Here is a 15,470-nt window from a genome sequence, read left to right as displayed (position 1 = left end):
AGGCGTCATGTCCCGTCCTAAATGTTAAATGTTGCAGTTGGCCACGGACCCCTTGTAAAGCACTTTGAGCACATTTAGTGGATATTGGGCTATATGAAAGCTCATTTTTTAATATATCTTTTTTTTTATGTGACTTTCTCACAACCTCGGTGCACAGTTTGACAACTAAACGTTTAATTTAACATTGTTGTAACGAACAGAAAATAGTTTGCGTTAGTTTGAGACAATGTAGTTGGTTTATATTAAATTTTAAACAATGAGACTATAATATATATTGTTTGTTTGTTTGTTTTTAAGGGTTTTACGGCGCTTGCAACACATTTAGGTTATATCAGCGCCAGTAAAAAGGAAGAAAATGGGATAGTAAAAAGTTCTAGAATTACAATTAAAGCACCCAAGAAAAAGGAAGACAAAGGGGCACTGAGAACAAATAGGGATCAGATGTAGATTCCAAGAGCATACCACCAATGTACTTAGTTTGAAATCACCTACAAGTCTCATCCAGACACAAGCACAAAATCCAACGAAGAGGAACACACTCAAATGCTTACATTATACATTCAAAATAAAAATAATAATACATAAGAGAGAGATGATTTACAAGGAAAAAAATATCATCTCCCAAAACAATAACTATGCATTTGACTGTTTCCCTCCCAGCTAGGACTCCGGCCAGAGCCAGGACAAAACCAAGTAATCTCATTCCGAGACAAAGACAGAAAGCATGTTGGAAAACAGATATAAGGGGATAGAAGACACAGTATGTACCTCCCTGCCCGCTATGGGAGGTCAGGATCCCCACCCAGTATAATATATATAACCAAGTCGAAATTTAAGATCTGCTAATTTAAATCTCCCACAGGAACCCCAAAAATCTTTAGTATTTCATGAGAAAGCCTTTGACCATCAAGCCCCCAGATTGCGGGGAACTCCCTCCGTATTGAAAATCCACTTACTTTTAGAAAACGCTTAAAATCTGGGCTTCTCTGTAGGGCATATAATTTTCTCTTAGTATGCATTTTATTATAATATATTGGTTTATTATCGTATTTATATGGTTTTTAACATGTCAGTTCTGATGTGTTGATGTAAAGCGCCAGTGAGTAATCTTAATTGGAACTTGGCGCTATATAAATTCATTATATTATAATTATTATATTACCATGTCTTTATTGGTTTTAGGGATTCTCTGGCATTAGCGATATTTATAGGTCTAAAAAAAAAAAAAAAAAAAAAAAAAAAAAAGAAAAGAAAGAAAGATCATAGGGGAAAAGTTTATAGATCTGAATATAATACAAAGGGGTCTGGTTCAAATAATAGGGAAAATATATTCGATGGACAATCCATCATGGTACATATTTTGACATTACTTGTTTGTTTTGTTTTTAAGGGTTTTACGGCGCTGGCAACACATTTAGGTCATATCAGAACCAGTAAAAAAGGAAGAAAATTGGATAGTGAAAAGATTCTAGATGTACAATTAAAAGGACTTGAGGAAAAAGTAAGGCAAGGGGAAATTATTAAAAATAGGGAACAGATGTAAATTCCAAGAACACACTATCAGTGTACTTAGTTTGAGATCGCCTAAAGGTCTCACCCAGACACCAGCACAAGTCCCTGCTAAGAGGGAACACCCACATGTTTACAAATCATATGTTAAGAATAATAAAAAATAACAGTACATAACAGAGAGATGATTTACAAGGAAAAAAATATCACCTCCCACAACTATAACTATACATTCGACTGTTTCCCTCCCAGCCAAGGACCCTGACCTGGGTCAGGGCAAAACTAAGTAATCTCATTCCAAGACAAAGACAGAAAGCAATAGGAAAACAGATATAGGGGGATAGAAGACACAGCAAGTACCTCCCTGCCCACTATGGGATTTCAGGAACCCCACCCAGTGACATTACTTAAAAGTCCATCAAAGCATCTAGCTATGAAGTATACAATCAAATGTTTACAAAGTACATGAATTGTACATTCAAAATTAAAATTATAATAGTACATGATAACCGATTTACAAGGTAAAAAAAAGTTTTTGTTTTTGTTTTTAATGGCTTTACGGTGCTTGCAACATATTAAGGTCATATCAGCGCCAGCAAAAAGGAAGAAAATGGGATAGTAAAAAGTTCTAGACAAGAAAAGAAAGTAAGACAAAGAAGAATTGGTTCAAATAGGCAACAGATGTAGATTCCAGCACACTATCAAAGTACTTTGAGATCACCTAAAAGCCTCATCCAGACAGAAGCACAGGTCCCCACTAAAAGGAATACACTTAAATATTTACAAATCATATATAATATGCAAGCAAAACATAATATAGTGCATGACAAAGAGATGATTTACAAGACAAAAATGCCATCTCCCAAAACTCTAACTATATATTTGACTGTTTCCCTCCCAGCTGGGGATCCGACCAGGGCCAGGTCAAAACTAAGTAATCTCACCCCAAGACAAAGACAGTAAGCATGTTGGAAAACAGATAGAGGGGGAGGCCAGGAACCCCACCCAGAAGGTAAAAAAGACATATCATCTCTCGACAAAAGGAACTATACATATGACTCTCAGCTAAGGATAACAGCCTGAAACAGGGAAAAGATAAAACCCCAACAAAAAGCAAGCAATCTCAATCCAGAACAAAAACAGAATGCAATATGGAAAGGGAAAACAGATATAAGGGGATAGAAGGCACAGGAAAAGTAATCTCTACACCCACCATGGAGACCATTACAATTTGTTAATATAACCGATACAAGTAGTAATCAATAAAATAATAACACAACATTCCAATTCATCTTTCAAAATCTTTATTTTTACATATAAAATATATACCACGCATACAGAAGTAAAAATATATTTCTATAAATCATATTCACAAAATAATTCATAAACGTTAGTTGAATCAAAAATTCAATTCACAAATCGCACAAGGCATGTAATTTACATACTCATTATATCTATCTGTTCCCACAATAATCTGGTATTTCCTTGGGTTGAAAATTGAAGCTAAAATTTAAATCACAAGAACTATGGAATATTAATTTTTTGCTTTAAAAAACAAAAAAAAAACAAAAACAAAAACAAAAACAAAAACAAAAAAAACAGTACTCATTCTCCTCAATGAAACAAAGGAACTGAAAAGTCTATTTATTCTTGTATAAAATATAAATTTCGGTATCTAAATCAACCCAACATAAAACCCAGTGTAAAAAAGTAACTGCGTATAAGCAGTGACCAATATTGTAAGGTGTTAGTACAAAAAAGATGATTAACAGAAACTGGTACTGTATAAAATGGAAATATTTTTCATATAGCCTGCTGGGTGTATATATGAAGCATTGTGAAGCGCATGGAGCATGGTAAGTCTGGGAAATGCGCAATATAAATGTCATATTCATTTAATTTTTTTAATATACCAACTTGAGGCAGAAGATCACATTATCATTAAAAAAAAACCCCCAAAAAAACAGGGTTCATAACAATGCAATGAGAAAGAAAGATAATAGGAATATTTTTTAAAAACTTTATATTATAGGTCTGTCTCTCTTTCTGTTTGCCTATCCATACATTTAACCTTTTTCATTTTTTAGTTACACATATTTCCATAGGCAGTTCATTGATTGTTGAAGGCTCTATGTACTATTCGGCTTTTGTACTTAAAATTAAATGTTTATCCTACAACAATCTCTGTAAGTGTAAGATTAGGCAACTGTTGTCCTATTAAAGTCTTATGTTTTTATTGTTTTTAAGAGTTTTATGTCGCTTGCAACACATTAAGATCATATCATATCAGCACCAATAAAAAGGAAGAAAATGGGATAGTTATAAGTTCTAGAATTACAATTAAAGTACCCAAGAAAAAGGAAGACAAAGGAGAATTGGATCAAATAGGGAACAGATGTAAATTCCAAGAGCAAACTATCGAAGTAATTAGTTTGAGATCACCTAAAAGTCTTATCCAGTCACAAGCACAGGTCCCCACTAAGAGGAATACACTCAAATGTTTACAAATCATATATAATATGTAAACAAAACATAATACATTACATAACAGAGAGATGATTTACAAGGAAAAAAAATATCACCTCCCAAAACTAACTATACATTTGACTGTTTCCCCTCTCACCAAGGGTATCCGGTCAGGGCCAGGACAAAACCAAGTAATCTCATTCCAAGACAAAGACAGAAAGCTAGTTGGAAAACAGATATAGGGGGATAGAAGACAGTAAGTACCTCCCTGCCACTATGGGAGGTATAGGAACCCCACCCAATTAAAGTTTTAGCATGTCCTATAATTTCATGAATAAAGAAAGGGACAAAGGACCCTCACCTCGATCATTAACCAATGCAGCTAGACAAAGAAATAATAGCACATGGTGTGTATCAAAATGCACAAATACACACATATGTAACACATGCATGCTGATGTCATGACACATTGCCCGGAATTTTAATGGTCAACATGTGATGAGCGTTGACCAATCAGAATCATTCATTTGTAAGGTTGTCAGGGAAAAACCTAGACTTGTTTACAGTATTTAACGTTCATTATTGGTTGAACCATGAAATTGTGGAAACAGTCATCCTTTCTCTAAGATAGATAAAGACACGCCATTTGCTGTGGTATCTTACATGGTATTGGTGGAGGAAAAGACTTAATATTACTAAGTCTTGGAAATGGTCGCTCTCTGAGAGAAAGTCAACTCTCGCTTTGAATGTGTCATTGATAGTTGCTTTTTTAAACTTTAAATTTATATAACTTATCCTCAATATCTATGTTGAATTATTATGTTTTCATGAAGAAAAATGATTGTAGTTTCTGAAACAACCAAAAACTGAAATTTGATAATTTTGACCATTTCCACTTTAAAACTGGTTTTCTTCGTTTTCCAAATCCCGACTTAATACCGCTTCGAGGCGTAGGGTCACAATTTAAGAAACAAAGTTCACTGTCTTCAATGAAAACACTTATTTTAACTCAAAAGGATTGACTTAGCTCAAAGTTTATCATTTATCTTAACTCAAAAGTATTGACTTAGCTCAAAGTTTATCATTTATCTTAACTCAAAGTATTGACTTAGCTCAAAGTTTATCATTTATCTTAACTCAAAAGTTATTGGTTTAGCTCAAAATTCACCTTTAGGCACGAGGTTCCAATTGGTCACAATTTATCAGTTCTGTATCAGTCACTCAACTTCTTCCTGTTCATTCAAGTCCACCATGGAAAGCGTCACTGAACTAGAGTTATTTCCTGGAATGAAATTTCTACTAAATGTACTGAAAGCTCCAGTTTTGACACCAGGTTCAAGTTTCTCATGAATGTGTACAACGTTATTATCATTACTACAACCAATAAAATCATCATCCTCATCATCACTATGTACATGAATTATATCTGCCTGGAAATTTTCTATATTTGATCTTATTTCACCATTGTTTGCCGTAATAGAATGTGCTTGAATGTCAGAATAATTTGATAAATCTATATTCCTGGAATTGATTTGATTGTTGTGAAGTTGTGTGTCTGATGAAAATGATGATGACGATCGGTAAGATGTTGAGTATTTTGCGTAAATCTTATCAGAATCCATATGATCTACATCATCGTCTGTATTTCCCAACTGGAATGAACCAGTATTGGAAATTGCCGGATTATTTGGAATGTGTTGTGAGATATTTGATATATGTTGATGAGGATTGTGGGATTCCTGTAAGTTGGATATTGAGGTCGAGGACAATGGCTGTTGTAAAGATGAAACGCTGGAATGATTGGGTAGGTCTTTGGCATTTTGGTCTAACTTGATCACTTTGGAACCATGAATTTCCTCAGAACAATTACTTATTTCTCTTTCACAACTTTCCAAAGCTCTTTTATTTCGGAGTCCTTGAGAAATGTCTGATTTGTCAGAAATAAAAGACGATTTGTTCTGTGAATTGCCAGCATCTAAGTCACTTTTGCTTTTATCATCACTTGGACTTATGACATTATTCATCATGCTGACATTGACAACAGATGTTGGCAGGGATTTATGACTGATGGATGAATTTGTGAATGAATTTGATAGTGGAGATGGCAATGATGGAATCACTTTTGAAGCAGACATTGTGTCCTTTTTTTCATTTGACAAAATGGATGAAACATTTGATGGAGAAGCTGTTGAATAATTATTTCCATCTTCAATACTTAAAATCTGTGATTTGCTTTCTTGTGGTTTGGTAGTTTCAGGGACTTTGAGAGGCAAGACAGCTGGAATTGGATCCCTGTAATTTCCCTTCAGCCATATATGTCTATTTCCATCTATTACATGTCGAAAATGACGAACAATTCTGCTCCCTAATGAATCATAGTTGCTAGCAATGACCTGGAAATAAATTTAAAAAATTAAAAAGCAATGAATACAGAAATCAAAATTGAATAAAATAAAGAATATAAAAACTGACTTGCAAAGTTCAAAATCGAGGCATAAAAAGTACCTAAAAAAATCCCAACCAAAAATGGGGGCATTTCTATAGCGCAATATCCACTAAACATGCTCAAAGCACTTTACAAAAAGTCCCTAGCCATAGCAACACTTAACATGTAGGACAAGACATGATGCCTATGAGGTGATATCACTTTTTTTTTCTGACAGTGACAATGCTGTTAACAGCCAGGTACTAATTTTACACCCGAGTATAGTGATAAAATGTGAGTTAAGAGCATTTTCCAAAGACTCAACCACGCATTGCTCAAAGTGGGAATCAAAGCCTGGATCTTTCGATCTGAAGGTGAGTGTCATACCATAAGACCACATAGCTGCACAAGTTGATTATCAGGTACTCGGTCACTCCATATACCAAATATCTATTGTTGGGTAATGCATTTTAAGAGCATTACCAAAGGACACAACACTGTGTCACAGTTTTGCAACTATTGTCACCAATCCAACCACTGACATGCTCAACACAGCTTTACTTTGTTACAAGCCGAGAAACCAGAGCACTCAATACTCAATGCACATTAATGCTACTAGCTTTGAATGTTTCGCTATTGAGGTGTTAACTGTGTAAGACACACATCCATTACACTCTCTAGCAATTGTAATCAATTCATTTGAATGCCATCGTTTGTATTAACAATTTATAGTCGTTTAATTATTAACACACTTATGTTTAATGTGTGTAATAAGACAAGGTGGAGATATAATTAAATGCAGTTTTATGCTTTTAGGCCCAGAATGTTTTAGTGAATCATTCACGAATTGTCTTTTCTTTCCCAGATCATTTTATTTACTATCACTATCCAAGTTTACAGAATTACATAATTAATCATTTTTATCTTTGTGAAAATTGTAAGTTAACAATTGTAACAACTTATGGAATCCTTATTTCGATTGCTATCTACAAATGTCATATTTCCCTTTAAACGTGCATCTCCTGGAAATCATTTTTGTTTTAATATTTCTTTGTTCCAACATTTACTAAAAGTGAAGAGTGGAGTAAACAGTACCTTATTCTTCTACATCTCAACAGACATTGTTAAAAATTGCTAAACTCCTATGGAATCCAGGGAAAAAAGAAAAAAAAAAACACACAAAAAAAAACAACTGATTAAATCTAAACTTGTGGCAAATTTGCATAAGAGACTCATAGAAGACTCAGATTGCATTATTTTGCATCAATTTTTATAATTATCTGATGGAGATTGTTTCATGATTCTTCCTTCAATGAACTTCATACTTTTGTCTTTTTGCGTAGAATGCCACGGAATACAAAATATTCTCAAAGGATGTCCAACTTACTACTACTTACTTCAACAGTCATTTGCTCACCGCCAATTTGTAGCTGCGCCCGGTACAAATTGGTGTGATTTCCCCCATGGATACCACAGCTGTAGACAGTGCCCACCAGTTCCAAGTTTAACAAGTCCAATGTCTTTTCCTGCACAGTGGAGACATCACTGCCTGAATCTACCATAAAATCTATAAGGGGAAGATTTACAATACAATAATTTATAAAATTGAGGGGTTTTGTTAATCTTAAGTTTTATAAGATAAAAACCATTTCATATCATGTCATAAGTTAATGGCTGATAGGAGTAAAGCCTTTAAATGCCTGTGAGATTAATTAAAAACAGTCAACAATCAATACATACATTTCAATGCATTAAATGCATCAAAAAACATCTCATTAAATAAATTTAAAACATCTGCTAGTGAAAGTTACATTAAAATAAGTAAAATACAGACCCTCAGTAGACAATAAACAAAAAAAAAATCCCTATTTCAAAAAAATCACAAAATACTTAGATTACACCTGATCACTTGTTGCTACTATTACTCAAAAGAAAAAGATGTATATTTCTATGTAACTGTTCTGCTTATACACTTTACTCCACATTATCAATACATTAATCCAATTTCTGAAGGTGTGTCATTAAGCAATGTAAAATTCATTAAGCAATGTAGAATGGTTAGACTTAGAGGTATGTTTGTTCATTTGTTTTTAAGGGATTTACAGCGCTTGCAACACATTTAGGTCATATCAGCGCCAGTAAAAAGGAATAAAATTGGATAGTGAAAAGATTCTAGATGTACAACTAAAAGGACTTGAGGAAAAAGTAAGACAAAGGGGAATGATTCAAATAGGGAACAGATGTAGATTCCAAGAGCATACAATCAATGTACTTAGTCTGAGATCACCTAAATGACTCACACAGACACCAGCACAAGATCCCACTCAGAGGAATACGCTCAAATGCTTACATTATATATGTTCTGTTCCCATACGAAGCCTCTCCATTTTCACTCTTTCGTTAGTATTTTACGATCACTGGCTTCAGGCAGCCCTACCGTTTTCTACTTTTCCATATTCAAAATAATCATATATCACAATACATAACTAAATAAGATTTACAATGAAAAAAAATATCATCTCCCAAAACAATAACTATGCATTTGACTGTTTCCCTCCCAGTCAAGCACTACAGCCATGGCCAGGGCAAAACCAAGAAATCTCATTCCGAGACAAAGACAGAAAGCAAATTGGAAAACAGATATGAGGGGATAGAAGACACAGTAAGTACCACCCTGCCCGCTATAGGAGGCCAGGAACCCCACCCAGTGCTAAGAGGTATGATTTCCAGCCAATTTTACATAAATTATTACCTGAGGATGCTTAAAAAAAGATAAGATATAGCCTTATTCCAATTGAAAAACAATATATTGATGAGTAAAACTATATTTCATTGATGTTCCTTTACAATATGGTAAAAATACAAAATAAAGACTGAATGAATAAATAAATAAATAATGAAAGCAACACACCTATTTTAACACGTCTGTTTGGTTCGTGTCTTGCAAACAGACTACCTTCTACACATAGAAAATCAAATTTAGCTTGAGGCAGACATTCAGGCTTGCCCCACCATCCTTGGGTGACTGGCTTTTCAGCAACCGACCGTCTTTGAATCTCTTGACGGAGATTGGCCACTGAAAAAAATGCAATCCATTAATATATATATATATTTATGAGTGTTGGTGGGTACTCGTAGGTACGAAAGTGCTCGATAATTAATGATGGTTAGAGCTGATATAAAATATAAATTGTATCACTCACTTATATGTGGCCAAAACATATGTTTCTGTGGCTATCGTCCATGTCGTCAGTTGGCATAATGTCCGCAGAAAAATTTATATATATATTGAGCTTTTATAAAGAAGGAAAAAAAGAAAGAAACAAACACAAGAAACAATAAAAAAAAAAAAGATACACACAAACTTTTGTTACCTGCTCTTTCGAGTCTCTTCCTGTGTCCAGGCAATACAATTTCCAATTCATCGTATATTTCCTCATTTGGAAGCTTGACATTGCTCACTAAATCCAAGTTGACAAAACCACTCTGAATGAAATTGACAAAGTAGTAGTCCAACGAATTCCGTCGCAACCATTCATACACAAAATGTTCTGAGCTTGTCTTAAATCGCTGGGCTGTGTGCATACATAAGAAAAAAAATTATAGATAAAAGACACTTATTTATTCATTTTAGCCAGAAAATTTTAATTCACATATCATAATTTAAGTTTAAGATCAACAGCAACTTCTCAAAAAGTGTTTAGCCTGAGTTTTCTTACAAGTTTAGACATCTCCGAGCTTCTGGATTCTAGGTATAATATAATCGTTTTTATTGCTAGCTGAAAAAGAGTTTTGAGCCTGAAACATTCAGAATTAAGCAATTTTTGTTTTTTACTTTATGTTAAAGCTGTAATGATATTCATTTATGTTCAATACAACTTACCACTGTACAATATGATCTCTCTTTCCTCATCACATGTCACCATCAAAGTTTCCTTTAAATCTGTTTCTGTCAGGTGAGGGATATCAGATTCAAGGTCAAATCCTTTGGCAGAGAAAATGTCCAAATACTTCACCAAACCCAAGTTCTGCAAGAAATTCTTAACACCCTCCGCCATGGTCATGCAACAACAATGTAGTAGGTGGACATGGGCAGGGACAATACTAGCTCTGGTTGTTTAAATGCACTTAAAATATAATCCAATGCAAAACTCTAGCATGATTTGCTTTGAATTGTTTTTTCCTGATTTTTTGTTATGGTTCCATTGTTTTTTTATGGACAAGTTCCTAAGACATCTTCTGTAAAGAAAATAAAAATTAATTATGTTAACTTAATTTTTAAAGAATCTAAGAAGCAAGTAGAGAAAATGATCAAATTTGAATTGTAGTCAAAGATAAAGTAAAATATTTCAATTTCATATATGAGTATGAGCTGAGAAAATTGGACGGAATGACAAGCACAACAAAATACCCCCAGCCTATTAGAGTTGAGACAAACAAGAAAATAAAAGAAAAGGGGTGTACATTGTGTGACTCACAGATTACAAGATACCTAACCTAATATTAATTAAAATTAAGATTATGCCTTTTACGCCTCGACATCATAAGATATCGTCACCTAGGCATTCCACAAAGAAATATAGATAACTCATCAAACAAGATGTCTGATATCAACAGGAATCACACATGTTGTCCAAGTGAGCAAATTGGGGGTTAATAATCTTGCTCAAGGGAAAAAAACGAAAGTGCCTGCAGCAGGGCTCGAACACGGGTCCTTCCGGGTCACAGTTCAATGCCTTAACCACTCGACCACTTCATTCCTCTAACCTAATATTAGGTATATCAAAATCTCTGAGACATCTTGTGTATCCTAAAAACGCTGTGCAAGACATCTCACCAAAAATATTCACAGTATCCCTAGTGCATATTTTCAGTTTTACGATTGTGCCTTGCCTCTTTGTAAAGCGCCTTGAGCGGATATTGCGCTAGATGAAAGCTCAAGTTTTAAAAAATAAAAGCTCAAGCTCAAGCTACGTTAAAGTTTTTAAAATGTCTAATGAATAAGATAACAGATGTCTGGTTCATTCAAATGTAAAGATACAACAATATCACCTGAGGACAGTTCAAGTTCAACGTCTTTATCTGCAAAAGGCGAATTACCCATCACTGCAGATTTGATACAATTTTGTGGTGACTTTCTCGATTAGTGTGTCATTGAGTTGAAAGTTAAATGTTTAATAGTTAATCAAATTTGTTGTTGGTAATATCCGCTGAATCCCTCTCTACTTCACCACCAACTTCTGCCCGCACGTACACCCAATTTATCGTCTCTTTGGCCTCTCTTCTCTCCCACTCACTTCCATTTCCCAACTAGTCCAGCTGCTATGTGGTCTTGTGGTAGGACACTCGCTTTCGGATGGGAAGATCCTGGGTTCGAGTCTCGCTCAGCACAAGGTTGAGTCCTTGGAAAAGGCTCTTTACTCACATTTTCTCAACGTACTAAGTTGTAAAATGAGTACCTGACCGTTAACAGCGGTGTCTCTGTCGGAAAAAATTGTATTATCTCCTGACAGGCATCATGTCTTGTTCTACATGTTACATGTTGCTGTTGGCTAAGAACCCTTTGTAAAGCGTTTTGAGCATATTTAGTGGATATTGGGCAATATAAAAGCTCAAGTTTAACCAATCCCACCGTGGCTGCACAAGTTCATCCCTACTTGATGGTGAGAACACAATGTGCTTATGGAGAGAAGTAATGTTATAGCTCAATTAAGATGACCACAGAGTTCTATCACTACAGCTCTCATTGGGACTACTACCACTACGCTCGTTTGTGTACACATATACGGACACACAAACATCCCCCCCCCCCCCACACACACATTCAATATACTACTTCAACCACTAAGTCACAAAGTTCAAGAATTTCAATTCGATGCATTGTGTGCGACAGTGGGATGTAAGATAGCAGTGGAATAATAATACCCCTGGAAAATCATGATAATTTTCGGAGGAATGATTAAACCGAAAATATTATGTTTTAACTGAAATAGAATACTAAGTCCTTGAATTTCGTTTTAACAGGTATTTACAGTAGTTGGGAGCAGTGCAATGAATTTACTTAACCCTAATTTTACGTTGTGTTTTTACCCCTTAATCGTACATCGGGGGGCCTTTTTATACCATATGGAAATATAATATTAACATAAAAAAATATCCCTATCTTTATACCCTGTGATGATCGTATATATATCGGCATTTGTTCAGAATCAAAACAATTATGTAATCAGACACTTGATCATTACAGAGATTCCCATTTACTACCCTGTGATGTGCACGTCGTCTGCAACACAAATCTACTATGGTTGCGAATAAGTTCTACAGGAATTATCAAGTTCAACTACTCAACGTCATCTTTGCATGGTTAGTAGTCCTTCAGAGTCATTGGGCCCATGGAACTGGAGTTTATTCCGGTTACTATAGCATAAAACAGACAATAGCAATTGCTTGCTACCCTTTGGTATGGACGTTAGTCTATCACAAACTATTTCCACCAGATCTAACAGACCCAGCTACCCTTTCGTTTATTGCATCATTGGTGGTTTGGCACCAAAGTAGAACTCGGATACAAGGGGGATAGTGGGACTAGCAAAAAAAATCCCTGTTGTAGACGTATTTATTGAAGAGAAGCAATACTGAAGGAAATAAAAACCACAAAGAACACATTTCGAGTTATCACCCTAAGTAACTGTCCCCCCACCCCCTTTCCATTAATATCCCTAACCCCCATGCGGGAGCTTCAACATTGCTGTGGCAAAGGAGTTGGCCACATCAGAAATAGAAAGGCGGAGAGGTGAGATAAACCTCTCAAAATATCTGAGGCAAACAATTACCACAGCTCTCAGACACGAGGGAGAACCATTGGAGACATCAGATTCATCTCTTCAAACTCAAAGTGGACGTGGCCGATGTCACTTATGCTTGTGGGGGTAAAAAGACAACAAAACGACCATAAAGTGCATGTCATGCAAAAAGTTTTCGTGCAGTAGTCACTCCACAAAGCAGGCAGTGTGTGTGTTGTGCAAAAATTAGACCTTCAACGATAATAACAGCCTGTGCCACCACCACCATCAACACCATTATCTTCATCAACATCATAACCCCCCCCCCCCTCATCATCATCATTGCGGTCAATTTATTTTTTCATTTACCAGCAACTAGGGTGAATTTGGCTCGTGTTCAAAATGACAATGCAAAGTCATTCCATCAGGCGAAGTCATCATTTAAGCCTAAATTTTGAGAACTTTGAATCCTGATGGTATTAATCATAATGTCCTCCATCATTACAGTTTTACTTTTTTCCCTGAACAAAATGAGTTCAGTCTTGTCGTCATTCAACTTGACTTTGATAGCTGACATCCAAGACCTGATTTTTTGCCCTAAGTCTGACAGAGTAATTTAAACAGATTCACAATCGTTCAGAATCATTGTTAATAAAGCTGCATGTCATCGGCATAAATATGATGGTTGACGCCATGAGTCACCAACACCGCTCAAAGGATCAATGTACATGGTGAAGAGGTATGGGCCTAATACAGACCATTTAGGACATCAAAAAGCCTGACTAATTTTGTCTATCTAAGTTGGTTATTTGGGACATATTATAATAAAAATTGAGAAAAGAAATAAAAAATGACAAACAAGCCGTTTTGTAGTCTTGTGGTATGGCACTCACTTTTGGGCTGTTGGTCCCTGATTCGAGTCTTGTACTGAGTACCTGGACTATAGCAGCCTTGTCTCTATTGATGATACAATAATATAATGATAAAGAAAAAATCTGCCTTCTATAACTCCTATTACAATTTGGCAGACCTGCTACGACTACTAATACTTTTTAAAAAAATACTAGAACAACAAATTTTTGTCTTCAACTCCAACTACAGTACTCCACAAGCAACTTTAACTTGTTAAATATTTATTCAGGATTTTGACTTTGAGCGGTACCATGATTGACCCAATCAATCCTGCTGAAACTGCTGGCATATGGTTAAGCTGGATTTTATTTTTTAAATTGACTGTTCTTGCTTTTTTGTTTGTTTTCTTTTACCTCTATTTATCTGTTACCTTGCTGGTATTATTTTTTAAATTTTCGTTTATTATTTTTAAAGTATATTTTTGATCATGATTCTTACTGTTTTTCATTGATTTTCTTCATTCTTTCATTCATTATTTTGTTATTATCATTTACATCAGTACACTTATACTATGTTTTATCATTATTGTGTCACAACAGTAAACAAAACCAGAGATCAGAGCGAAATTTTCTGAGCGATACCTAGCGGGTAACACTAGATATCACTCTACTCTAGTAGTAGTAGGCTCTAACAGAGTAGCGACACCTGGGTAATGTTAACGAATGTTTGGGAGAGTGGAATCAACTTCCAAAAGGAATCCCTTTCAATCAAAATGGATGGTGTTGGATCAGGAATCAAGAATTTCAGTATTATAAAAAAGTGTTGGTATTATCGGGACCCCTATTATCATCTCATTCTCTCGCCATTTTTAGTATCCGACTATCAACCAAGTTCTCTTTAATTTTAATAAATTAGTGTTTGGGATTATAATTAGGGTAGCGTCAATTGCCAAGGACCTTGACAATTGTCAAATCGTCAATTGCCAAGGACCGTGTCAGTTCATCAACTACGCATGTGTACTTTTAACTGCCACGGAGTACCTTTAGTGTCACGAAGTGATGTATTGCCACATAGTGATGTTATTAATATTAATTAATACTCTCTTTTACTCTCTCTCTCTCTGTCATTTTCTCTTTTTTTCTCTCTCACTCACTATCTCTCTTTCTGTCTGTCATTTTCTCTTTTCCCTCCCTGTGCCATTTTTTCCTTTGTGTGTGTATTTCTCTGTCATTTCCTCCTCTCTCTCTCTCTCTCTCTCATATTTCCTCTTTTTGTCACGGACCTTGCCAGTTGGTAAATCGTCAACTATTTAGAATTAACTGCCACGTATTTATCTTGTTGCACAAATGTTTTACGTTAATTGTTCCTTATTAAGACGATGTGCAGTATATTTCCTTTAAAAAAACGAAATCTTACTTTTTTCTTTTTTTTTTTTT

At 35.1% G+C, this 15,470-nt stretch overlaps 1 protein-coding gene across 8 annotated transcripts in view; it reads right to left on the bottom strand.

Moving 5' to 3' along the window:
* Positions 1-2,796: 2,796 nt before the first annotated feature.
* Positions 2,797-15,470, bottom strand: part of LOC144976874 (uncharacterized) — a 13,480-nt gene continuing 806 nt past the window's right edge. For 2 of the 8 annotated variants that reach the window (XM_078921420.1, XM_078921423.1), the window contains exons 2-8: positions 14,076-14,139; positions 13,234-13,320; positions 10,284-10,639; positions 9,775-9,975; positions 9,312-9,476; positions 7,798-7,967; positions 2,797-6,368 (exon numbers count right to left, since the gene is read on the bottom strand). In XM_078921420.1, coding sequence (XP_078777546.1) covers positions 5,193-6,368; positions 7,798-7,967; positions 9,312-9,476; positions 9,775-9,975; positions 10,284-10,464 — 1,893 coding nt within the window. In that variant the 5' untranslated portion in view covers positions 10,465-10,639; positions 13,234-13,320; positions 14,076-14,139 and the 3' untranslated portion in view covers positions 2,797-5,192. Of the gene's footprint in view, positions 6,369-7,797; positions 7,968-9,311; positions 9,477-9,774; positions 9,976-10,283; positions 10,640-13,233; positions 13,321-14,041; positions 14,140-15,470 lie in introns of all 8 variants that reach the window. The other 6 variants (XM_078921419.1, XM_078921418.1, XM_078921425.1 and 3 more) reach the window with 4 other exon arrangements.

Source organism: Berghia stephanieae, chromosome 7, assembly GCF_034508935.2.
Source record: "Berghia stephanieae isolate SIO BIC M18660-M18661 chromosome 7, UCSD_Bste_1.3, whole genome shotgun sequence".
NCBI classification, from domain to species: domain Eukaryota; kingdom Metazoa; phylum Mollusca; class Gastropoda; order Nudibranchia; family Aeolidiidae; genus Berghia; species Berghia stephanieae.
This window is presented reverse-complemented; position numbering and strand designations above follow the sequence as displayed.